Genomic DNA, 27,813 nt, shown 5'->3' on the forward strand with positions numbered 1-27,813 from the left:
AGTGTGTCCGCCTCTCGATCGGGAGATTGTGGGTTCTACTTGCGGTCGGGTCATACCAAAGACCATCATAAAAATTGTACCTACTGCTGTCTGGCAGTACAGATGTGAGTGGGGAGTCAAACTCTCGCGGTTACCAGAGGACTAGCCCCCCCACTGTAAACCTAGCTATGTAATAGGCGAGAGGCTGAGGGCTACAGAAACGGAGATCGGCGCCACCCAATGCGCCCGTGGCACGGGAAGGACTTCCAGCACTTGCACTGTTCTAGAAGATATCACCTGCAGACAAGTGCCTCATACACTGTTGGACACAGATACTGGTGGTGGACAGGAAGCCTCAATCAGCCCAGGTTCTATTGAGAGAGTTTAATGCAGTCTCCTCATTCATGCACCTCCATGCACCACGAGAATCTGACCTTTAAGGCCCGGTCCCCAGAGGTGAATCATCAGGGCCTTCTAGGCCTTCAGAGAAAGCCCAAACATATCAACATTTCAAATGTTATATTTAATTTCTTTCAATCTTTAAATTTCTTTCATAATTTCATTATAATTATTCTCTTCTCATTTGGCCTCATTTTCTATCAATTTTATTTCAGAAATGAAAGGGTTCCTGAAAACATTAAAATCAAGTTATCCAGTGAGATTTTTTTGTTTGTTGTCTCGAGTCTGAGAGCTGGCTCACTCATTGGTTCGGACTTCATTGCCAGGACAGAAGGCCATGGCAGTGTATGTTTATGTAGGAAGTGACAGATGAATTAACCAATCAATAAGATTTTGATTTATAGTGGGAGGGACTAAAAATTAAATCGTCTTAACCGCAAGTCGGCGCCGTCAGTGCAGCAGTGAAGTCACCTTCCAGCCAGTGTAGTGTTCATCAGTAGCGTTAGCGAATGCTAATAAAGCAGTCAAGCCAGTGCTATCGAGAGCAAGTAGCACAGGCTAACGACCAAGAAACTAAGACTTCTGTCTCCAGACTCTTCTTCCACGCTCGCTACAGTATTTTTCACTCAGACTTAAAGCATATACGCAGAACCATGGCCTCACTTTCGTTTAAAAATGCCTTGAGACCTCAAGAATGGCACAGGAATGGTTTTAAGCGCTAACAATGAATCTAATATAGTAATTTTTACGATTAAAGTGATTTATATAGGTCGCGGTCTGAGTGAATGACCCTGACGTCCATAACGTCACAGCAGGAAGTCGATCGGTCTCATCGCCATTTCCGCTATACTAAAACACAGAGCTGACTGCAACTCCGAGCCTCCATTTTGAGTTAATTTATCGCCATGCCACGTAGATGTGTTGTTGGCCGGCGCAGCAACACGACAGAAGGTGGATTTACGTTGCATTCATGGCCCAAGAATGTTCAAACTGCAAAGATTTGGAGGCATTTTGCAAGAAGTTCATGGGCACATTGGGCGGCTACAAAATGGTCTTTCCTCTGCTCTGCACATTTTACTGAAGACTCGTATGAAACCTCTGATCTGTTGAGGAGCGTTGGCTATAAGCCCGTATTGAAAGAGGGTGCAGTATCAACAATTAAAGAAAAATAAAACAAGAAAAGGAAAGTATTTATTTTCTTTTTTTTTAAAGTGAGTTCAGTTGCACCAGTCCTCCTGGAGCGTGAGCCAAGGGTTGTTGCTAAAACCCGGGACGGAACATATCGCTCGGGCAGTGACCTCCCCATGGTTGTTGCTAAAACCGGTGACATCCCGTTCCGTCCTGGGTTTTAGTAATTGCCTGAGCCCAGCAGTAATGGCGGAATACACAGTATGGAGAGAATGAATGGACAGCTGTCTTATTTCTAAACTGGATATTGCTGCCATCTTGCCCCTACGTGGAAAAAGTGAATGAATGGAGAACTGAACGAACAACTGAAAGTCAGATTGTTTCAAAACAATCGGCCTTCAAGAAGCGAGAACACAGACAGGTAAGCTCCGACTCTCATTTGGATTAAAAAAACAACAAAAACAACACGTTGTTTACCTGCATTTAGATTAATACATGTAACTTGTATTGTGTGTTTAAGTTACCGGTATAAGATTATTTAATTTGCTTCAGAATGTGATTGTCTCAGTTCATCTGATTATTTAATTAGACTTTTACGTTTTATCAGTGAAAATGCATGCATGTACATGTATGTTGCATAAGTTATAACACCCATCCTGTTTTAATGAGCGTCAGCCCACAAAGTCAAATCAGTCTGAGTTGAGCAAGTCGGTAACGGTATTTCTTACTTTCACCATAAATTTTTATTTATATGACTTTGGTTTATAGCTGTCAAAGGCCTTGGCCTTAAAACCGGTTACCGCTGTGACGTCACGCACTCAGGGCTGGCTGGCTCAGCGGCGCAGCTCGAATGCCAACTTTGCGGTCGATTTTAATTCTCAAAAATATATATTTTTATTCCCATTTATGCAGCATACAGGAGTCAAGGATGGAGATACTATCCACTCAGAAATTTATTTTAAAATAAAGGTTCTGCATATCTGCTTTAAGTCTTCATTTCCCTGTGTAATTTACTGAGTTACTTTTAAAATCAACATCGACAGCTACACACAACAGAGTGACCTGGCAGCCTGCCGCTAATCCCTTGCAAAATCCTTTACCCTGTTGCTTTTTTTGGTGTCTGGTGAAGTTTTGGCAGAGCTGAAGTCCCAACTCTAATAGTAACGGTTCGCCACCACTGTTGGTCCCACAATACTGATGAACTATAACTACAACTTTAACAATAACTATAAATAAATCAGTCCCCTACAGACTGATAACACCAGACCGATAATGATACCTATAGCCCAGGCTTGGGTTTATCCATATCAGTGAGATTGCTTCTGGAGCGATTTTTCCAGGCCTGGAACTGATCCGATAAAACATCTGACTAATCAGGTAATTGTTTACATGTGATATTGTCTGAGTACGTGCCATTTTACCCAGGCATCTTTGTAAATCCTTGTTGCATCATGAAGTCATGGAATACGAATTCACGGAAAAAAAAAAAAAAATAATACAAAAGCATGGATCTTTTATTCACGGATATGTGATTTTCCATGAAATACCAATAGTAAATTAATAAAATAAACATGTAAATGCAGGCAAGATATTTTAATTATGAAGTTGGGCAGTCCAAACATTTAATTGTTTTAGACTTCTTAATTTTTTATCCGTGATGCATCATCCGTATGAAATCCGTAACCGGTCTGTGATATACTGAAACGTCCATGACCAATCTGTAAATTATTAGCATCCGTGATGCATCTGTATTAAAATCAGTAACCACTCCGTATTTTGTATCCTTTATTATATTTCTGTAGTCCATGACCTATCCTTATTATATCAACCACTGGAGTATGAGCATGGGTTGTTTTGAAGTCCAAGCTGTACAGTATGACCCGGAATAATATGCTATTACTTGGAAAAACTTTCATGACTGTTTCTAAGTTGCATGCATTTATTTAGCTGAGTGGCAGGACCAACTGATATTATAGTTGTGGTGCGACTGCTCCAGACTGGAACTAAATTCAGACATAGTTATAGTTATCGGTTTTGTGGGACCAGGCCCTTAACCTCTTAAATCCCATTCAAAAATAGGTCCATCTTTGCACCTTGCACACACAGACACTCCCTGAGTGCCCACAATGGAGCTCAGGGTGTGTTACAAGACTACCGGCAGAAATTACACATCAACTGGTAATGGGTTACAGCACCCACTACCATTAAGCACTCACACTGAAGTTGGCCAATGCCAATAACAAAGCACGTGAGTAGTTTCTTCTCATCCGGTGGACAGTACTGCCCAAGGAAATCTATAAAGACAAGGGCATTCCTACCCCTGCTGATGGCAGAAAAGACACCTGAGCCACACTCAGACAAATACTTTGGTAAGGCAGTTTACTGAAGCCCAAAATCCGTGCTGTGCCACAAGGGTTGATGGGGGTTTATGACTTTTATGCTGCTGTTCAGCTACAGACCTCAGAGAACATCTGAAGTGCAAGACCTGGACAGAGTAACACTCTTCCCACTGCTCAGTCATGCTGGTACACCAATGCAGACAGCTTCTTCCATCAGACTTGGCCATCAGTGGCCTCTGCTCAGCACTCACTGTGAAGGAATCTGTGAAATCAAGCCTAATATTTGGCTACCACCAATCCTGAAGTGCCCGTTACACAGGATCGGCCATCATCCATGGATAACCACATGCTCCCTCTTTTGCACAGACTGCAAAAAAAAAGCGCGTCAATCACTTTCTAATGATTGCCACAGAAAGGAAGATTACCCTCCTGCTCAAAGCTACTGCCAGTCCAGCCTACTGACACCAAGTACAGCAATGCCAAACACCATGTTGACTTGATGCTTATTCATTATAAAAATGTACTACTGGTTTAATAACAATGATTATTGTTGTTGTAGCAACTCAGCATTTCAGGTTTGATGCTGGTGGCCACATTGTTCTGAGTGCAGAGTTCAAATCCAAAGATTGAGCCCTTGTTGAGCAAAGTTGGCACTGTAACCCACAAAATGCCCATTTAAACCAACTTTTGTCTCACTTATAGTTTGCTATGGACAATTAGTTTTAAATGTACAAATATAAACATTTTGATTCAAAAAAAGGTTGCCAGTACTACAATTTATAATAAACAAGAGTGCTCGGACAGCACAATATCCCCCCGCTGGCAACTAGGACATAACTCTGGTAAAATGCGACTGAATTGAACGAAATTGCAATATGCGTATTACCAACATATCACAAAGAATCCTGTCAAGTTTCATGAAATTCCTCCAAAAATGGTGAAAGGAGTTGATTTCAAAAGGCGAACACCATTCTGGGAGACGGACAGACATCGCCACGACATAATCCCCCTTCGGACCTTTCAGCCAGCGGGGGATAAAAATCGTGAGGGAAGATGATTTCAGAAAGCAAGCGCACTTTGATGAAATTGCCAAAGTACAAGTCTGTTATTAATTAGGGGTATAACTCTGGTAAAATCTGCCCAAATTAAACGAAATTTCAATATGCGTATAACTGTCATATAACAAAAAGTCTTTTGCCAAGTTTGGTGAAATTCCTCCACAAATTGTGAGAGGAATTGATTTCAGAAGAATGTGCACCCTCATGAAATTGTCAAAGTACAAGTTATTTAATCAAGGGTCAAAACTCTGGTAACATTTTCACAAACGAAATTAAATCGCAATATGCGTATTACCGTCATATAACAAGGCCTTTTGTGAAGCTTCGAGAAATTCGTCCAAAAATTGTGAGAGGAGTTGATGTCAGAAGGCAAGCGCACCTTCATGAAATTGTGAAAGTACAAGGTTGTTAATCAAGGGCCACAACTCTGGTAAAATGCGACCGAATTGAACAAAATAACAATATGCGTAGTATCGACATAACACAATGCCTTTTGCCAAGTTTGGTGAAATTCCTCCAAAAGTTGTGAGAGGAGTCGATTTCAGAAGGAAAACACACTCTCGTGAAATTGTCAAAGTATAATTTTGTTAATGAAAGGCTGTACCGTAATTCTGGTAAAATGTGACCCAATTGAACGAAATTACAATCTGTGCATTACTGACATACAACAATGCCTTTCACCAGGTTTGGTGAAATTCCTCCACAAATTGTGAGAAGAGTTCATTTCAGAAGGTGAGCACCCTTCCCGGGACGGACAGACATCGCCACGACATAGTCCCCCTTCGGGGGGGGGACGACACTGTATTAACTGCATAAAACGGTAACAGTCTGTATTATCAATTTAATCTTAGTTTACTAACAATACTCATTACTAATAATCGTATAGTATTTTACGAGTATTTGACATTTTCACATGAATAATTGAGTACAATCTGGATCTTACCGTCCCCGCTGACTCCGACCCAGAAATTGCTTGGAAGCATAAACCGGATCGTGTGTGGCATCTGGGGCCCAGTAGAGAAAAAAAGGCTGATGTGCTGCGTTTTGCTGCGAGATGAAGTCCAATGCTTCCTGTAATCAGACGTGAGAGGACACTCAGAGCAGAGAAGCAGCAGCAGGTTATGACAAAGCATCATCTGCGTATTTGCACAGTAAATCATAAGTATGTAGGTGCAATAGGCTTATCAAATCAGTCTCATATAAAAAGGGATCAGTCTCATAAATTCATTAATCATTAATTCAAGTGTCTAATAGTTTATAGCTAAACTGTTAAAATCACTGGAATAACTTGGTGGTGATGTTGCTATAGTTTAGTGAGTATTGTAGCTTTAATGTAATACATTTACTCTAGATCTATAACATTCATATAACAATCAAATGGGTGAAGGCAATTAGAATACTTTTCTTGGCAGAGGTTGGCACTCAGTGAATACTGTAACAATAAACAGGACAAAGTTTATTCCAAAGATACCATTTATTGAAATAGCTGACATGAATTAGCAAACGAATACTGATCAGATATAGCAACAATAGCAGCCAAGGAATAATTCAATATAAATGGTGATACAATAATACAAATAAGAATCAGTAGTGTATATGATGATAACTAAGGCACTAATGGTGATCAAAAGTAATAAGCTATATACAAGTTTACAGTGTAGGGGCGAGTGGATGTTAAAATGTGAGAGGGAAATCACGTGTTTGTGTGCGTCTGTGTGTGTATGTGTATACACACACACACACACACACAGCGTTGCAATAAATCAATGGCTAAAATGGCTCTGTGCACATGCTCCACCCCAAGTCTGTTAGGACTAGGGACTGTCTTGGCCTCTAGAGGCCGCTGTTATTTCTTTATCTTGTCATGTTTGTTTTGGCCTCTAGAGGCCGCCACTGTTTCTGTGTTTTGTGTTTGTTTTCATGTGCCTTTTACCCCACCTGTTCTTCATTTTCTGCCCCGCCTAGTTTCTTAATTAACCTGTGTATATATACTTCCTCAGTTTAGCCCCTTGTCACGGAGTCTTTGTGCTGCTTATAGCTAGTAACCTCTGTCTCGTGTACCTTGCTTGTGTTTTTTGGTATTTTGCTTTCTTTTTGGACTTTGTACCTTTTGGATCTTCTGAGCGTTTGCATTTTTGCCTTTTCTTTTCTGATTTTTGGACTTTGAACTTTTGGATGTTTTTTATTTTTCCTTTTATCTTCTGAGCGTTTGGATTTTACTTTTTTGTTATTTTTTTGCTTTGGATTTTGGATCTTCTGAGCGTTGTAAATAAACTGTTTTTGAACTCTACTTTCGCCTCACTCCTTTGCACTTGAGTCATTCCCCTGGTGGCCTAGTGGGGGTTTACTGGATTACTACACCAGTGACCCAGGTTCGATTCCCAGCAAAACCCTAACAGAAAGACTGCGTCATGACCGACTCAGCAGAGGCTGCTTCAACTGTCTACCCGGTCAACCTTCAGGGAATTATGGCAGCTTTAACACGCTTCAGAGCGACCATGGACGAATGCTCGCAAGCCAACGTGAGGCCCTTGCTCGCCACGAGGTACTGCTTCAGCAAATTGGGAAAACCCTGGCACAGCTGACTCCTATGCCTGCATCTCCCCCTCCTGATCTTGCTCCTGCTCCACCATCTGCTCCAGTGCCTCTGGCCATGCTGCCTCCGTCACCTCGCGAACCCTGCCTTCCTGTGCCACAGAGGTATGGTGGCAAGCACAGTGAGTGCCGGGAATTCCTTACCCAGTGCCAACTCACTTTTGAGCTCCAGCCTTCCACCTACACTACGGATCGCCGCAAGATTGCATACGTGATAACCTTGTTAACTGATAAGGCACGAGTTTGGGCAACAGCCGTCTGGCAAAGACAGGGACCCGAGTGTTCTGACTTCAAGCTGTTTACGGAGGAGATGCTTCAGGTCTTCGATCAGGCAGACATCAGTAAAGATGCAGCCAGGAAGCTCATGTCCGTCCAGCATGAGGGAAGCGTTGCAGACTACGCCATCTCGTTCCGGACGCTCGCAGCAGTCAGTGGGTGGAATGAGACGGCCCTGGTTTCAGCCTTCCACCATGGTCTGTCTGATCCCATCAAAGACGGTCTGGCCTCTATCGGATGCCCAGGTGACCTCGAAACCCTGATCTCACATGCCATTCGTCTTGACAACAGGATTAGAGAGCGCCGCCGAGTCCTGAGCTTCCCCGGTCTCACTGCCTTGACCTGGAGCCCGTCTACCTCCTCCAGTGACTGTCCGGAGCCCATGCAAGTGGGCCGTACCAGTCTCTCCGCATCTGAGAGGGAGCGCAGAAGGGACAAGTGCTGCATCTACTGTGGCAAGCCTGGCCACTTCCGAGTATCATGTCCTGAGCTCTCGGGAAAAGGACCACCCCGTCCAGCCGAGGGAGGGTTGTGACAGGGCCTACCCTCTCTCCTGAACTTCCTGGCCAAAGAGTCTACATCCCGGTCTCCATCTCCTGGGGTGAGTCCGTCCACTCTTGCCAGGCCTTGCTAGACTCCGGGGCGGCTGGAAACTTTATGGATGTCCGCCGCGCACCTCCTCCCCCTGTTAATGGGCGAGGCGCAGCTGGCCGCACTACAGCTCCCCGCCAACAGCCGGCTGGTCTACACGGACCTGCACCGGGCCGTCCTCCAGCGTGTGGGGCACCTCCCCGAACAACATCGACAGCGCTTCCGCGCTCTGTGCGTAGAGGAGGTTGGCCGCCCGTTCGCGTTTGGCCAGCAACTCCGGGACGCCTGCCGGCGGTGGCTGAGGGCTGACAACCATGATGCTGAGGGAGTCGTCGATCTGGTGGTACTGGAGCAGTTCATCGCACAACTTCCCAAAGGGACCGCGGAGTGGGTCCAGTGCCATCGCCCGGCGTCGCGGGATCAGGCCATCGAGTTGGCGGAGGATCATTTGGTGGCTGTTCCCACGGCAGGATCACAGATCCCCTCTTCGCTTCTCTCCTCTCTCTCTTCCCCCCCCCCCTTCTGTGTCTCGTCCTCACTCCGTTCCCCCACCGCGGAGGCGGGGACCGGCTCCCTCACAGCCGGCCTGCCACACCCGCGGTGCCCTCCAGTTTCCCGCTTCCGTGTCTGTCTCTCTCCCCCCTCAGGTGAGTGAGCCCCAGAGCGCCGGTGCAGAGAGAGAGCCCGGGCCGGTTTGCTGGCGCTGCAGGGAGCCGGGGCACCTCCGGCATCAGTGCTTGTCAAAGGAGGTGGGTGCGGTGGTCCGGATCCCCGACGCGCCAGGAACCGCCCTCGATCGGGCCGGAGCGTATCGCATACCGGTGAGTGTCCAAGGGGATACGTACCAGGCTTTGGTGGACTCTGGCTGTAATCAGACCTCAATCCACCAAAGCCTGGTGCAAGACAAGGAATTGGGGGGAGCACAATTGGTGAAGGTGTTGTGTGTGTGCGCACGGGGATGTTCACAACTACCCTTTAGTGTCGGTCCACATTCATTTCGAGGGGAGAAATTTAGTGTAAAGGCGGCAGTTAATCCTCGTCTTACCCACTCGATAATTTTGGGGACTGATTGGCCGGGATTTGGGGAGTTAATGACTCATTTAGTGAAGAGTGAGTCCTGCCGTAGTTCAGCAGGGGGAGGTCCCGGTGTGGCATTGGCGGGAGCAGCTGTCACAGAGCCGTCTACGTCATCTCTGCGTCAGAGTGAGGAGCAGCAGGCTCCTCCTCCCTCTCTCGGGGAATCCCTTGCGGATTTCCTGTTAGAACAGTCGCGAGACGAGACTCTGTGGCATGTGTTTGACCAAGTGAGAGTAATCGATGGTCAAACGCTCCAGCCAAACGCCACACCGTCCTTCCCCCTATTTCTCTATTATAAAAGATAGATTATACCGAGTAATGCGGGACACTCAGACTAAAGAGCAGATCACGCAGCTTTTGATCCCAAAGAGCCGCAGGGAATTAGTATTTCAGGCGGCTCACTTTAATCCCATGGCTGGACACTTGGGGCAGGATAAGACATTAGCCCGAATAGCGGCCATTCCAAAAGCGCCTTTGCGCCCCCTACCATTAATCGAGACCCCGTTCGAAAGAATTGGGATGGATCTCGTCGGGCCATTAGATCGGTCAACATGAGGGTATCGCTTTATTTTAGTCCTGGTGGACTATGCAACGCGATACCCGGAAGCAGTGTCTCTTCGCAATATCTCAGCACGCAGTATTGCGGAAGCAATCTTCCACGTCATCTCCCGAGTCGGAATCCCCAAAGAGATTCCGACTGATCAAGGCACTTCGTTTATGTCATGCACACTGAGCGAACTGTATGAGTTATTGGGAATTAAGCCGATCCACACCAGCATTTATCAACCACAAACGGACAGTTTAGTCGAAAGGTTCAACCGCACGCTCAAGAATATAATTAAAAAATTCATAAGCGAGGGCGCACGCAATTAGGATAAATGGCTCAAATCCCTGTTATTCGCAGTGCGAGAGGTCCCCCAAGCCTCCACGGGGTTCTCCCCGTTCGAATTATTATATGGGCGTAAGCCGCGTGGCATCCTAGATGTACTGCGGGAAAATTGGGAGGAGGGACCTTCACCGAGCAAAAATGAAATCCAATACATTATTGACCTGTGCGCAAAACTCCACACACACACACACACACACACACACCGAACCCAGGAGAATTTGCGGCAGGCCCAAGAACGGCAAATCCGCTTGTACGACAGGGGTACGCGCCTTAGGGAGTTCGCACTGGGAGATAAAGTACTCGTACTGTTGCCCACGTCGAGCTCCAAATTGATCGCCAAGTGGCAAGGACCCTTTGAGGTCACACGGCGAGTCGGGGATGTTGACTATGAGGTGAGGCGAACGGACAGGGGTGGGGTACTACAGATTTACCACCTCAATCTACTCAAACTCTGGAACGGAGGAGGTCCCCGTGGCGTTGGTGTTGTTGGTTCTGGAGAAGGTGGAGCTGGGGCCAGAGGTTCAAAAGGGAACATTGACATCGCGTACCTCTCCGGTCCCCTGTAGAGACCACCTCTCCCTGACCCAACTCATGGAGGTTGCCCAATTGCAGACCGAATTTTCGGATGTGTTCTCGCCCCTGCCCGGCCGCACACACCTCATAGAACACCACATTGAGACGCCCCCAGGGGTGGTAGTGTGCAGCCGCCCTTACAGGCTACCCAAACACAAAAAAAAGGTGGTTCGGGAAGAACTTGAGGCCAAGCTTGAAATGGGCATCGGGGAGGAGTCCCACAGTGACTGGAGCAGCCCGGTGGTCTTGGTTCCCAAGGCCGACGGGCCGGTCCGGTTCTGTGTCGACTATAGAAAAGTCAACGTGGTGTCTAAATTCGATGTGTACCCAATGCCTCATATTGACGAGTTGCTGGATCGACTAGGCACGGCTCGCTTTTATTCGTCACACTTCCTTTTGGGCTGTTTGGGGCACCCACTACGTTTCAGCGGCTTATGGACAGGGTCCTCCGCCCCCACGCCACTTATCGTCCAAGTACGTGGCCGCATATTATAATCTATAGTAATGACTGGCCGCGGCATCTACAGCACCTGAGGGCCGTCCTTAGGTCGCTGAGGCGAGCGGGTCTCACGGCCAACCCGAAGAAGTGTGCGATTGGGCGGGTGTAAGTATGGTATCTGGGCTTCCACTTGGGCAATGGGCAGGTGAGTCCCCAAATTAATAAGACGGCAGTGATTGCAGCCTGCCCGAGGCCCAAGACGAAAAAAGGGGTGAGACAGTTCCTGGGGCTGGCTGGCTATTATCGTAGGTTTATACCTAATAATTCGGACATCACCAGCCCGCTGACTGATCTCACTAAAAAGGGGGCACCAGATCCGGTCCAGTGGATGGAGCAATGCCAGCGGGCTTTCTCTGAGGTGAAGGCTGCACTGTGTGTGGGGGCCACTGTTACACTCCCCTGACTTTTCTCTCCCCTTTATGTTGCAGACGGACGCGTCGGACAGAAGGCTGGGGGCTGTTTTGTCCCAGGAGGTGGAGGATCGCCCCATGTTGTACATCAGCAGGAAGCTGTCAGTGCATGAGGGATGCTACAGCACAACAGAGAAGGAGTGCCTCGCCATCAAGTAGGCGGTCCTCGCCCTCCACTACTACCTGCTGGGACGCCCTTTCACCCTCTGTTCGGACCACGCGCCCCTCCAGTAGCTCCACCGCATGAAAGATGCCAACGCGCGGATCACCCGTTGGTTTCTGGCACTCCAGCCCTTTAACTTCAAGGTGATCCGCAGGCCGGGGGCGCAGATGGTCGTGGCGGGCTTCCTCTCCCATCAAGGGGGGGAGGGGGGGGAGTCAGCTGCAGGCCGGACGGCTGCCCGGCCTGAGTCGGGCAGTGGGGGTATGTGGCAACGGGGGTGTGGTCAAGAGTCGGTTTGTGACCGGACCGCGGAGTCAGGGAAGGTAAGTGGCAGAATCACTACACCTGAGGTCAATTAACCTGTTTGTGTGTCTTCCTCAGTGACCGCCCCCTATATAAGGAGGGAGAGAGAGGAGGAACAGAGCTCTCTCCCGAACCAGACGACTAATGTGTGTGTGTGTGTGTGTGTGTGTGTGTGTGTATCTGGGTGACTGGCAGTGTGTGTTAGACTGAAAGGTAACACAATAAAGAATTGTGACAACTCAGTTCTGGCCTGCCATACTTCTGTGCTTCACCCACCCACTCAAAGTCTTACACTCCCCTTAGCACTCCGAGCTATAGAAAAGCAAACTGGTTCTCAGCTGGCTTGCAAGTTGAACGAGTTGTGAACCAGCACCAGCACTGGCCCCGAACCAGCCCTGGAACTGATTTGGTGGAAAAGGGGTAATAGAGACAAATGACCATTCACATTCACACCTACGGTCAATTTAGAGCCACCAATTCGCCTAACATGCATGTGTTTGGACTGTGGGGGAAACCGGAGCACCTGGAGCAAATAGAAAAACAGTCATGTTTGATAGCAAGTAAAAATAAATGTCCAACTATTTTCAACTTTTCAGTGATTAATGCAAAGCCTCCTTCTGGCCATCATTAGTCTTAATGTGAAAAAAAAACTATTTAATTTTGTTGTGAATAAACCTAGATAGATAATAAGGTGTACTGTGATGTAATTTATCATGACAAATATCAACGTTGGTAATATGGCTGACTGTTAGCCATCATTCACAAAGAAACTTAAAGCTAAAAGTAGATTAATGGTAGAATCAAGTTCATGTGTTTTGATATATTTAATGATAAGCTGTAAAAAGGCATTGTGTTGATTTGTGGGTGTATTTTGGTAAAGGTTGCGGAGTTGGTGGTTGAGCCATCTGACCAACTAAGTTATACAGTGGCGCTGCAGATCTAAGGTTACTCTCTGCTACTTAGCCACATGAAAACCACAGAAATACAGCAGCTATAAGCTACAAAAATCATCTGCAAGTCATACAAGTTTACATCCTTGCTATGATGGAAGTTTTCACTGGCTGTTTTAGAGGAACTCCTATTTAAAAAAAAAAAAAAACATATATATATATATCCCCAAGGTAGACTGCCTTTCAAATTTTGGTCCAATCAGTCCAACCAATCAGATTTTGATTTATAGTGGGAGGGACCAAAAACTTATTGCCCGAGGCCTTCTCGATGGCCAACACGAGCTTAACCACGAGTTGGCACCATCAGCACAGCAGTGAAGTCACCTTCCAGCCGGTGTAGCGTTCATCAGTAGTGTTAACGAATGCTAATAAAGCAGTCAAGCCAGTGCTATCAAGAACAAGAGAAAAAATTATTTTCCCTGACACCCAATTATTTTTGTTTAGTGGGCCGAAAGCTACGGAATTCAAATCAGAGACTTCCAATTTTATTAGGTTTTTTTTTTCCTTAAATAGAACAATTAATGAATTTAGGGCTACGTGGCCCTAAATTCTCCGCTATTTTTTCCTGCTTCACCATGATGCAATTCAAGATACTACATCATGCATCACATAGTGGGCTTTCCCCGTTCACGCAAGGCATTGTGGTTTACAAATTTGAAACAGGAGAGAAAAACAGAGGATGCAAATGAAACTGGAAAAACTGACTACAGTAACGGAAAGCGAGAAGGCGTTATTTTGCGAAAGAAAGGAAATGCAGGACCAAACTAATAAATATTGGTGGTCAGTGAGCACCTCGCTGTTCGTTTAGCGACAGAATGATGCAACTCAGGAATCCCCTCAAATTAAATAACTTCCCAACCACAGAATGGCCTGGGTTGTTTTTTTTTTTTTTTCGATATTACAGAAATAAACATACATCACAATGACCAAATTCCAGAGGGAACTAAATTTCACCGGTTTTATGAAATTGAAAGGTTGTCTACTTTTAATGTCATAAAATATGTCATACTAAATGAAATCAACAAGCTACATGTTTTCTCACATCATGTTTTCTTTTAGATGTTTAAAAACATGGCTCAGATATGCAAACATGGCAAAGATACTGTACATCTATCAGCTATAACATTATGACCACTGACAGGTGAAGTGAATAACATTGATTGATTATCTCATTACAATGGTGCCTGTAAAGGGGTGGGATTTATTAGGCAGCAAGAGAACAGTCAGTTCTTGAAGTTGATGTGTTGGAAGCAGGAAAAATGGGTAAGTGTAAGGATCTGAGTGACTTTGACAAGGGCCAAATTGTGATAGCGAGATGACTGGGTTTGACCTGGTCGAGCGCAAACTGCTGAAAAACTTCATGCTGTCACCTTTCTGTTTTATCCAGCATTAACTTTTTCAGCAGTTTGTGCTACAGTAGCTCTTCTGTGGGATTGAATCATTTGAGCTAGCCTTTTTGCCCCATGTGAATCAGTGAGCCTTCGACACCCATGACCCTGTCGCCGCCTTACTGGTTGTCCTTCCTTGGACCACTTTTGGTCGGTACTAACCACTGCACACCGGGAACACCCCACAAGATGGACCATTTTGGAGATGTTCAGACCCAGTCATCTCACCATCACAATTTGGCCCTTGTCAAAGTCGCTCAGATCCTTACACTTGCCCATTTTTCCTGCTTCCAACACATCAACTTCAAGAACTGCCTATTTTCTTGCTGCCTAATAAATCCCACCCCTTGACAGGCGCCATTGTAATGAGATAACCACATGATTCTAGATTTACCGAGGTGAATTAGTAGGTTTAGGGTATCTAGTGAAACGTTTAATTTGTTTGCTGCAACTGAATCCTCCGTAGTGTAGTGGTAAAGTGGTGGACTTGAAAGCAGAAGGTCCTGAATTTGATTCCCAAGAAGGACAGTAAAAAGTGGAGAAAAAAAAGCAAATTAAATTCGACAGAAAGACAGGTATATAGGTGTAATTCTGGGTAGAGAGGTATAAGAGGATAGAAGATATAAAGGGATGGAGTGAGTGAGAAACAAGTGGGAAAGGTGAATAGAGAGTGGTTGTTGAAGTGTTCTTATTTTATGAACCCCCTAAAAATCCAACCCCCTTTTAATAAATAAATAAATAAAAATCCCTTTTAAAAATGTCGACCTAATTCATCTCATTATCTCTAGCTGCTTTATCCTGTTCTACAGGGTTGCAGGCAAGCTGGAGCCTATCCCAGCTGACTACGGGCGAAAGGCGGGGTACACCCTGGACAAGTCGCCAGGTCATCACAGGGCTGACACATAGACACACAACCATTCACACTCACATTCACACCTACGCTCAATTTAGAGTCACCAGTTAACCTAACCTGCATGTCTTTGGACTGTGGGGGAAACCGGAGCACCCGGAGGAAACCCACGTGGACACGGGGAGAACATGCAAACTCCGCACAGAAAGGCCCTCGCCGGCCACAGGGCTTGAACCCAGACCTTCTTGCTGTGAGGCGACAGCGCTAACCACTACACCACCACGCCGCCCCTCAACATAATTCACTCAAGTAAATCTCGAATCACCTAGGTGAATCCAGATTCACCTGATTTCAAAAATCAGCTGTAACATATACCTTATTTACCAGCTGGGAGGTCCGTATGGTGAAATACCGTGACTGAGGTCTTGAAAGTACTGAGCGAGGCCCTCTGGGCCGAGGTCCGTATTCAAGGCCGAGGTCACAGTATTTCACCATACGGACCGACCTTAAGCTGGTAAATAATATACTTATTTTTTTCTTTACCGAATTCTAACAGAAAACGAGAGCGCCCGAAAGGGAAAACAGAGGCGAGCCGCCATTTTGAATCCTCATTCACACCTGTAATGCAAATGGCTTCCTTACAAGTGCACTTCCATGGCAGGAAAACAACTACATTTTGCTGCCTATGTCGTCCTCTATTTATACAAAACTGAGTCGTTCAGGATTCAGCCATGTTTTTGCTCGGCGTTAGCAAGTTAGAGGTTTTTAGCTTTCTCCTGAAATGTTTTCTTTTATTTCTTCTTCCTCAGGATAGTAAAACTCGCTTTCACTGTGAACACTGTCGTTATTGCTATCCATGATGTAAAATTAATGCTATTCTCCTGAGAAATGCAAAAATAAATGTTGACAAAAAAATGCTACTATGTTTGTTGTTGTTGTGAACGAGTGAGTCGCCAGAGGTCTGTAACCGGGGTCCGTAACTGGGGTCCATACCATAGGACACGGACCCACTTGCCAGCCAATCAGAGCGCAGGATTTGGACCGCGAAAAAAAAAAAAATTTATTTACCAGCTGGGAGGTCCGTATGGTGAAATACCGTGACCGAGGTCTTGAAAGTACTGAGCGAGGCCCTCTGGGCTAAGGTCAGTATTCAAGGCCGAGGTCACGGTATTTCACCATACGGACCGACCTTAAGCTAGTAAATAATATACTTATTTTTTTCTTTACCAAATTCTAACAGAAAACGAGAGCGCCCGAAAGGGAAAACCGAGCCAAGCCGCTATTTTGAATCCTCATTCACGGCTGTAATGCAAATTGCTTCCTCCTCGGTATACAAGTGCACTTTCATGGCAGGAAAAAAAAAAAAACATTTTGCCGCCGACAGTATGTAGTCCCCTATTTATACAAAACTGAGTCATTCAGGATTCAGCCATGTTTTTGCTTGGCGTTAGCAACAGTTAGAGGTTTTTAGCTTTCTCCTGAAATGTTTTCTTTTATTTCTTCTTCCTCAGGGTAGTAAAACTCACTTTCGCTGTGAACACTGTCGTTATCGCTATCCATGATGTAAAATTAATGCTATTCTCCTGAGAAATGCTGGCAAAAATTTATAAGATTTTTGATTATCTTATAAATAAATCTTATTAAAAAAAGATAAATGTTTGTTGTTGTTGTGAACGAGCAAGTCGCCAGAGGTCCATAACCGGGGTCTGTAACTGGGGTCCGTATCATAGGATACGGACCCGCTCGCCAGCCAATCAGAGAGCAGGATTTGATGGAAACCGGACCGCAAAAAAAAAAAAAATTATACACCTTCATGGTTTAGGAATTCTGTCATAAATGTACCGTGAATAAGTTTCAAGAATAAGCTCTTAGCTAAAAACTACCAGCGCCACTCAGGAGAACACCGAGTTTAAGATGTGATTTGGTCAACATGACCCCGCATGATCTTAATTCTGTTGTTTCTGGACACTGAAACCTTTTACTAGTGATGTAGGGACTGTAAAACTCACCTGTAAAAAGAGCTGTGTGAGGTCTGATTCGCCGGTTTTCCTGTTGATTTGAAATTCCTCATAATACCTGCAAAACACAATGACCTACGTGTCCCCATTAATGTTTGAACATGGCCTGGCTGACCTTCATACACTGTGGAAACTGTAATCTATGCGATTTCTTGCAGCACACGACAGAAAGTATATAGCAGGAGCAGGTTTTACTTCAGGTAATGTAACTGATGTATGTTTTATTTACTCCGAACCATGTAAACAGTTATATTGGCTTGCCTGCTAGCTAGGGTGTTAAGAAGGAAACTTGTTAACTAGGTAGGAGAATTAATAAATCAGCACTCATGTACAACTGGACTAGTCAGCGCCATAAAACCCAGTTTAACCAGCAGTCGAATGCTACATGTGTGAAACCGAAGTATGCTGTTCCTTCTGTTTAAACAAACAGGCATTAACAGCATTAATTGTTTTGAAAAGGAAAATGCATCTGTTTGCAATGCATTCTGGGCAAGTTGTGCTCGTAAAGTCAACAATTACGTTGACTTGATCCCTCAGGCTTCCAAATGGTCATCTAACAGACTTCAGCTGCACTAATAAAGTACTGTAATAGTCCTTAAGATGGGATTCATCAGAGGGAAAGTCAACAAGGGTGTGTTAAAAACAGTACTGGAACACAGCCTTGGTTAGGTCTATACTTTGCTCTAATGAACATGCATACTTTCGCGTAAATTTCACACTACACGGAGGTTTTGTTCTGAACAGCAGCTTGCTGAAGAATGTTTTTCCAAAGAGTGATTAAGAACCGAATTTAGTGAGGCACACAGTTGGTCTCTGAAGAGCTCGAGCTGTGTTCTGAGTGCGAACGGATGCGTGTTGCTGCCTCGCCAGCTCTCATGCTCTGGCTGTTCCAGGTGTCCTAACACACCGTCAAAGCAACCTGCTGTCTCCTGGGTGCATGTATGTTCGTGTGTTTGCGTGTACGCGTCTGGCCAAGCTCGGGTAAGCTACGCTCATTAAACCCACTGCTAAGCACAAAAGCGGCACACTTGCTAGAAGCAATGACCCTGAATGCGCATATGGCTGGTTTGGGAGAACAAACAGACAGATAATGGGGGATCTGAACACAGCTGGCAAAAACACAAGCCAAAAAAATAAACGATTAATTTATCCAGAGTGGTAGCCAAGAAATTCAGATAGAAAACAAAGGTTATTGTTTGTAAGCTGTCATTTTCAGACATGACTGCAGCAGTGTGAGAGTCAGATACGTACCTTCCAATCATTAGGGAGTTGTTATAGACAGGGATGTTGGGACGGATGCTTTCGTTATAGGGTCCAAAATGGCAATGTGGAGAACCGACGAACTGGTCAAAACCATGCTCCAGAGGCAGGTGCTGCGTTCTGTGTCCGAGGTGCCTGGGGTCAGATACAGAGTGGAAGTTCGAAGATGTTTATATCAGAAACCATTGGTAGATTTTTCTTCATTTTTTATTAACCAAGTACAAAATGAACAAGGAATTCCTGTTTGTGCAACTCCAGTAATATAAAGAAGAAAAACAGAAATGCAATACAAAATCAGGATATGCTGTACGATGAAAAAAAAAAATCCAGACAAACACAAGCAGTTGTACATCGATGAGCAGACATGAATTTATATCCCTCATCAAAAATCTCCCGTGCAGGGATTGGCCAAGGATGGCTCACATGACAAAATAGTTCCACCACGGATTAAGCAATGCATCTCAGGATGTCAAAAATTGAAAAAAAAAAAGGATATGGTGTGAGTCAGTCATGGGCTATCCTGGATATACCATGAACTGACATCACAATTTCAAGCTGCACAGCCGACTCAAGTCACAGCTGTGGCTCTGCAAGCATTTCTGTGTGTAGATCTACGCATCATGATCATACCTAAAGAGGCAGGAGATAGTATGGTACATTACACATGTGCAGGTCGAAGGTCGCTCCAACGTAAACAACAAACATGGCTGCCTCCGGTGAGTTTATGCTGAGATTCAAGCTGAACACTTTTAGCTTGGAATTTTTTGATGAGGGGCGGCGCGGTGGTGTAGTGGTTAGCACTGTCACCTCACAGCAAGAAGGGTCTGGGTTCGGGCCCAGTGGCCGATGGGGCCTTTCTGTGTGGAGTTTGCATGTTCTCCCCGTGTCTGCGTGGGTTTCCTCCGGGTCCTCTGGTTTCCCCCATAATCCAAAGACATGCAGGTTAGGCTAATTGGTGACTCTAAATTGACCGTAGGTGTGAATGTGAGTGTGAATGGTTGTCTGTGTCTATGTGTCAGCCATGCGATGACCTGGCGACTTGTTCAGGGTGTACCCCGCCTCTCGCCCATAGTCAGCTGGGATGGGCTCCAGCTTGCCCGCGGCCCTGCACAGGATAAGCGGTTAAAGATAATGGATGGATGGATTTTTTGATGAGGGATGTAAATTAAATATACCATGCACTGAGAGGCACCGGGAATTATGGATTATCTTCAGTGACTGGCATAGTACAATTTTCTATTTTCTTTGGGGCTGCAAAAATAGTACAATGCCAGTCACCTTAAAGAATTCATAATTTCAACTGGAGCCTCTCAGTGCATGGTATATTTGATTAATATACACTGTACCAATTTTAGAGCTTTAACTCTAGGCTTGTCCAAACATTTGAGGTTTCTGGACTTTAACACGAGGCAAAGCGTAAAGTGGCCATGATTTTCCCTTTCTTTCTTCGGGTGCTTCAAAACTTGCCATTTTTTCCCTTCAAAATCCAGAGTACGCATTATATCGTAATCGGATTACACCCACCTTGCAGCCACTTTAAAATAAATAAATCACTGCTGCTGGTGGTTTTTGGTTACAGCAGAGCACTTGTAAAGTTGAAATTTTTTGAACTTCTGGCCAATCAAACCAGGATCAAAAGTCAAAGTACCTCTCATGCCAAAATCTGGTCTTCCCAGGCAGCCTCCTGTCGCAGTACTAACCAACTCTTTAAGGCGTATGGGTGCAGCACCGATCTCCATTTCCATAGCCCTTGGCCTCTCGCCTATACAGCTAGGGTTACAGTGGCGGGCTGGTCCTCTGGTAACCGCACAAGTTTGACTCCCCACTCGCATCTGTATTGTAGCATGCCATTGCCAGACGGTAGTAGGTACCATTTTTTGATGGTCTTTGGTATGACTCGACCACAAGTAGAACTCGCAGTCTCCTGGTCGAGAGGCAGACACGCTAACCACTAGGCCAACTTGTGGTCATTAACCAGTATGGTAGCTCTTAATTTTCTGCCTCCAAAGCTACAGCAAAGGCAAACAACCTCGACAGATTTAAACCAATCTTTATTTAATCTTTACTACTGATAAGAAATCGACTCTAGATAGCATGAGACTACTTTGATACTTACCAAAAACAGCTACAGCTGGTAAATGCACTGTTATAATTACAGTATGAATGTCACATGAGTATTTTTTCCTTTGATATGAGCACATAAGGAGCTCAATATAAACAAGTAAAACTCTTGCTGCAGATGCTTCCGCTGGAAAAAGTCTCGGCCACCTGGTTACTAATTTGTATTCTTGAAATACAAAACAGTATTTCAATACAAACTGAAATTTGTATTTCAAATACCATTTGAATACCATTCAAATATCATTCGAGTGGTATTCAAATAGTAATATGAACGTAATATTGACCATTGAATGAATTCTTGGGCCCTTCATGAAATTCATTCAATTTCATGTCTGAATTTGAACATTCTTGGGCCATGAATGCAACATAAATCCACCTTCTGTCGTGTTGCTGCACCCGCCAGCAACACATCTACGTGGCATGGCGAGAAATTAGCTCAAAATGGAGGATTGGAGTTGCAGTCAGCTCTGTATTTTAGTATAGCGGAAATGGCGGAGACTGATAGCCTTCCCACTGTGACGTCACAGATGTCAAAAGTGATTCACTCAGACCGCTATCTATATTAATCTATTATCTACAACCCCGATTCCAAAAAAGTTGGGACAAGGTACAAACTGTAAATAAAAACGGAATGCAATAATTTACAAATCTCAAAAACTGATATTGTATTCACAATAGAACATAGACAACATATCAAATGTCGAAAGTGAGACATTTTGAAATTTCATGCCAAATACTGGCTCATTTGAAATTTCATGACAGCAACGCATCTCAAAAAAGTTGGAACAGGGGCAATAAGAGGCTGGAAAAGTTAGGTACAAAAAAGGAACAGCTGGAGGAATAAATTGCAACTCATTAGGTCAATTGGCAATAGGTCATTAACATGACTGGGTATAAAAAGAGCATCTTGGAGTGGCAGCGGCTCTCAGAAGTAAAGATGGGAAGAGGATCACCAATCCCCCTAATTCTGCGCCGACAAATAGTGGAGCAATATCAGAAAGGAGTTCGACAGTGTAAAATTGCAAAGAGTTTGAACATATCATCATCTACGGTGCATAATATCATCAAAAGATTCAGAGAATCTGGAAGAATCTCTGTGCGTAAGGGCCAAGGCTGGAAAACCATACTGGGTGCCCGTGATCTTCGGGCCCTTAGACGGCACTGCATCACATACAGGCATGCTTCTGTATTGGAAATCACAAACTGGGCTCAGGAATATTTCCAGAGAACATTATCTGTGAACACAATTCACCGTGCCATCCGCCGTTGCCAGCTAAAACTCTATAGCTCAAAGAAGAAGCCATATCTAAACATGATCCAGAAGCGCAGACGTCTTCTCTGGGCCAAGGCTCATTTAAAATGGACTGTGGCAAAGTGGAAAACTGTTCTGTGGTCAGACGAATCAAAATTTGAAGTTCTTTATGGAAATCAGGGACGCCGTGTCATTCGGACTAAAGAGGAGAAGGACGACCCAAGTTGTTATCAGCGCTCAGTTCAGAAGCCTGCATCTCTGATGGTATGGGGTTGCATTAGTGCGTGTGGCATGGGCAGCTTACACATCTGGAAAGACACCATCAATGCTGAAAGGTATATCCAGGTTCTAGAGCAACATATGCTCCCATCCAGACGACGTCTCTTTCAGGGAAGACCTTGCATTTTCCAACATGCCAATGCCAAACCACATACTGCATCAATTACAGCATCATGGCTGCGTAGAAGAAGGGTCCGGGTACTGAACTGGCCAGCCTGCAGTCCAGATCTTTCACCCATAGAAAACATTTGGCGCATCATAAAACGGAAGATACGACAAAAAAGACCTAAGACAGTTGAGCAACTAGAATCCTACATTAGACAAGAATGGGTGAACATTCCTATCCCTAAACTTGAGCAACTTGTCTCCTCAGTCCCCAGATGTTTACAGACTGTTGTAAAGAGAAAAGGGGATGTCTCACAGTGGTAAACATGGCCTTGTCCCAACTTTTTTGAGATGTGTTGTCATGAAATTTAAAATCACCTAATTTTTCTCTTTAAATGATACATTTTCTCAGTTTAAACATTTAATATGTCATCTATGTTCTATTTTGAATAAAATATGGAATTTTGAAACTTCCACATCATTGCATTCCGTTTTTATTTACAATTTGAACTTTGTCCCAATTTTTTTGTATATTAATCATTTTAATCATAAAAATTACTATATTAGATTTATTGTTAATGCTTAAAACTATCCCTGTGCCATTCTTGAGGTCTCAAGGCATTTATAAAGAAAAAGTGAGGCCGTGGTTCTGCGTATCTCCTTTAAAGTGTACAGTATAACATCCAGAAAGGAAGCTACTGAAGAAAAGCATCAGACATTATGACCTTGCTGCAACCGTGACGCTATCTGGACAAACGAAACATTCAACAGCTCTGTCTTCAGCTATCGTGCCAACAAGAAACCCAGAACCATCATGAGTACTCCTAGTTTTGGGGGCAGAGGCATAATAAAAACAGCGGGTATGAAAGCAGTCTCTCTCAGCGTCACCAAGTGCAAAACCCTGAGCAGTTTTGAGTGAGACAGTAGAAACAGGGAATGTGACAACGCAAAGCAGAACCAGACAGAAATAGAGAATGGCGCATTCTGTGCTGGCTTGTGGACGTGAACCAGCAGAGATTTTGTCATCTTCATGAAAGAAACACAGAGAAACTCACCACTTGCCAATGATCTTGCTGACATAACCTCGTTTTTTTAAGATCTGAGGCAACAGGATCTCATCGTCTGTAATTCCTCCCACGACCTCTTGAGGTGTATAGGCTGTGTGAGACAGACGATACAAGACTTGTCTATGAATGGACACTCATTTGAATACGTTACCATACCACTACAGAAGGTTCGATTCTGACTGGTCAGGATGTGCCGATACATTTTTGATCACAGTAGCTCGGACAGTAGACTTAGCTAAAAGGCAAATCACAGGTTTATATTAATACTCCTATTCTAATAGGTTATTGATTCTGCAGTGGCAACTAATTCAGCCCTAAACAGGGACTTGTATGGCAGACGTGATACATAAATGGATTAAAAAACGTGTAACTCTCTTAGCATTTTTGGAAAGAATCTCCAGTCTCAGTCAAAGCTGCAACTTTAAATTTTCTGACACAAGAGTGTCTTCAAGCCAGAGGATAACATGACAAACTCTTCTTCGAGATAAAGAAGAGAAAGCTCACCAGTTGAAGGAGCATCTGTTTATAGCTCTGATAACATAAATGATAACAGGAACTAACTGGTTTCATTCGACAACATCCAACTAAAAACAAATAAACAGCATGAACTGTCGTTCTTTAATTAATGCAAAAAAAAATCAATAATTAGCACATCTCTGTGGTATAAGAAGAATAAAACATTTCTGAATGTACTTATATTTAAAATTATTATACATACAGAACACTTTTTTGATTGGGAAAAAAATGTCAAAACGTATTCTAGTTCCTTCTAGCAGGTTTCATTCATCTGCTTTGATAGCATGCAATATTGTTAGCATAATCGCTTATCCTACATGTATTACATCACTCTACCCAATGCAGAATGAGCGTTGAATATGGTTTACGATATTGCATGTTGTCAAGACAACATGATGTCACATGTCGGAGATATAAAATTATTGTGCTAGCAAGCGACTGTGACAAACATGGCCGCCAGGTTTGCTTCGTTAAATACGGAAGATTTTGAGAGAATTTTGGCTGCCAGGTCGCTCCGTCGTGTGTCGCTGTCGATGTTGAGTTTAAAAGTAACTAAGTAAATTACACAAGGAAATGAATACTTAAGTATGAGTGAAAAATACTGTGGCGAGCATGCAGTGTTGAAGAAGAATCTGGAGACAGAAATCTTAGTTTCTCGGTTGTTAGCCTGCGATACTTGCACTGGCTTGACTGCACTAGCGTTGGCCTTCGCTAACACTATTGATAAACGCTACACCGACTGGAAGGTAACTGCACTGCTGCGCTAACAGCACTGAATCACGGGTAAGCTAGCACTGGCCTTCGAGAACGCTGATATGAAAAAAAGAGTATATACTGTATGTATAATAATAATGGTTGGCTTTTTTCATGGTCCATCACATATATTCCATTCAGCTACTCGTCTTCAACTCGTTCAGCATCATGCTAGTTGCATGGAATATATCTGATATACCACTCAAAGCCAGCCAATATTATATTTAAAATAAATCAACCATCCTGAAGTTCACCATTTTCCAATATAACTGCATGCCATGTCCTGTTTTATTCCATGTATGATTGATGATTGTCAGGGTAGGTCATACCATTCCTGGCATGTGCGTTGGTCGTGTAGAATCCATTCCGGATGGGAAGACGCCCGGTAAGCAACGCGGCTCTGGCTGGAGAATTCAGGAATGAGAGACATTTCAGTGAGAATCTGTGAAATGTGCCATCAATCATGAGAAGCATCTCAAGCATGAAGGAACTATAGCGAGACTTGCCTGCTACAACAAATAAAGTTGAAAATGTGACTGAAAGAAAGGTAAGAGAGGAAAATTCATGGAAATTCAGTTATAGGTTTAAATTCGCAAAATCAACATACAAGTCTTGTCTTCAAAGAGAAAGACAAAACTGAAGACATCCTCAATATGTCCTCATCCTGCATATTGTGATTAGCCGGCCTTCTTCTTATCTATGATGTGATTAAAATTTTAATTAAGGCTTCGAGGCAGAACACTGTCTCCATGGCACTAATGTAGAACACCAGGTACAGAGCAGATGTCCTCCAGGCGCCCTCATCTCACACTGACCAGATTAACCATCGATTACACCTTATTTGCTTAAATATTAATTACAAGTGAAAACAGGCTAATGGTACATCTTATGCATTAAAGGTTCCTTCAAATTTCCAAATTATGGGCCATTTGCACACTGCAATAGAGGGAGCATTAACCACATTATCATAATGAGTTTTCTCCCTCTCTCTCTACCTGGAGTTCTCATTTACAAGTGTATGAAACCGAACAAAGCTGATTCTAAAGAAAGGTCTGGGATACTTTTAGCTTTAAGATGTTCATCAAAAATCTTTAAAAATAATCAATTTAACACCTAACTGACAGATTTAAAGGTGACACTTTTAGTCATAATTTTTCAATCTAATTATATTTCCCAAAAAAATAAAGATGTTGAAAAGCATCTCATAAACCTCCAGAAACTTTGGGGCAATCTGGAGGACTCCTATGTTACCGAGATCAAATCGGCAACTCTAAATTCGAACTTTTAGCAGCACAACAGAGTTAATAGGTTTAAGACGCAACGAGAACAAGTTTAAAAAGTTATCATCTTGAATGCAATGATTGGAGAGTTTGTGTTGAACATTCTAGGAGAAGTTAAGCAGCAGCACCAGAAATCAAGGTTCCAATAGGTGGGTTGCTTCCAACGTCACATCCACCTCATTAGATATGCAAGACATGAAGTGATGATCAGCTAAGCTTCCTGTTCACAAAGCGTTACTAACACCGGAGCACCTTGCTAGTCGTTAAAATGCCCTACGCTTGCGTTTTTTTTTTTTTTTTTAAACTGCTTGAATCGGACAAACCATGAAACTGATAAGTTTCTTCCGGGTTCCCTGTGATGTGATAAAGGGTGAAAGAGCAAAGGATTTTACCAAAAGACGATGAGAAAGGTGGCTCTTGAAACTTTTGCTGCGATGGAAGGGAACCGAGTCGAAGAACACTCGAGTTTGCAGTGATCACTTCATGAAAGGTTCGTACATTCCTCGGATTTATTCCATTTGGATTCTCAAATCACTTCTCTCCCGATTTTCCGTTATTTTGTGATGTTTTGAAGTTCAGGAGACGCTTCAGTCCTCAGATGTGTTTTTGTTTCCTGTTTGTTTGTGGTTGCCATGTTGTCAACTAACACGTATGTTTTCACTTTATTTATCAGGATGTCTTAGCAGTCTTTACAAGGACGATGATGTCGAATGGCCTCCTACACTGAACTAGAGAGGTAAGATAATCGATCCACATGCAGTTACAGTGAGCCGTGATAACTTCTTCGTCTTGTTTCACCAATCCCCAGGTCTTTAAAGGGGTTTCTGTGGAGCTTTGTGAATGATTTACCTGGAGAAAAGAGCAGGGAGGATTGAGAATCGAGCCGCTGTGGTTTGTTCACACCCGATACTCAGACTCGTAGCGTCCTAATAACCATTGCGAAGACGCATACAGAAAGCCTAAAAAGTCTTACTAACCCGGGTATAAGCGATACAGGATTTATTTTGTAGTGTCCTGATTCCCAGATCTTTAACCCAGCTGCATATAAAAAGCTGTACTCCTGCATGCTCTTTCAGGTTTTCATCTGTGTGTCCGTGTAGAATGATGTCTGCAGCACCAGGTAGTTTGAGATGTTGGGGAACTCAACGGATGGATAATTTTCCAACTCGTAGGAAAAATCCTTCTTTGTTAGCATGTAAGGATCTAATCCCATTGCAAAGAGCAACTTTCTGAAGGTATCTTGACCGTGCATTGGCCTCAAAACTGCAAAAATAGTCGGAGACGGTTTCACTAATTCTGTGCATAACGGCGGCCAAATCGGTTTGCCTGACCACCACTTCATTCATCGGAAGTACACTCACAAGCAAAAGTCACATGACTGAATACAACCTATACGTGTCCACAAGAGCAAATGTAGTTATGCAGCGCAGATGAACTGAGAATATCTGTCACACAATAAACAGGACATTTCCTCTGCAGAACACACATCATCTGGTTTAACTGGTTTTCTTTTAACATCCACAAACTCCAAAGCCATGGTTAAGAAGGATATGTAAATCAATCAATCAATACACGAATGCAAATTAATAGAGACTGCAACAATCTAATATCCAGTCGAAATCTGGATCGGATATTTAAAGCACAAAAAGGAATAATGAATCTGATCCAATTTTGGAACAAGCTAACATACTATTA

General features: G+C 43.9%; 1 protein-coding gene across 1 annotated transcript in view; it reads right to left on the minus strand.

The window, feature by feature from the left end:
- galns (galactosamine (N-acetyl)-6-sulfatase) overlaps nucleotides 1-27,813 on the minus strand; it is a 103,164-nt gene that overhangs the window by 67,350 nt on the left and 8,001 nt on the right. Inside the window, exons 3-7 of the mRNA XM_060911891.1 lie at nucleotides 25,168-25,242; nucleotides 23,558-23,660; nucleotides 18,737-18,880; nucleotides 17,477-17,543; nucleotides 5,847-5,974 (exon numbers count right to left, since the gene is read on the minus strand). Of these exons, the coding sequence (XP_060767874.1) occupies nucleotides 5,847-5,974; nucleotides 17,477-17,543; nucleotides 18,737-18,880; nucleotides 23,558-23,660; nucleotides 25,168-25,242 (517 nt within the window). The remainder of the gene's footprint in view (nucleotides 1-5,846; nucleotides 5,975-17,476; nucleotides 17,544-18,736; nucleotides 18,881-23,557; nucleotides 23,661-25,167; nucleotides 25,243-27,813) is intronic.

Source organism: Neoarius graeffei, chromosome 27 (genome assembly GCF_027579695.1).
Source record: "Neoarius graeffei isolate fNeoGra1 chromosome 27, fNeoGra1.pri, whole genome shotgun sequence".
Lineage (NCBI taxonomy): Eukaryota > Metazoa > Chordata > Actinopteri > Siluriformes > Ariidae > Neoarius > Neoarius graeffei.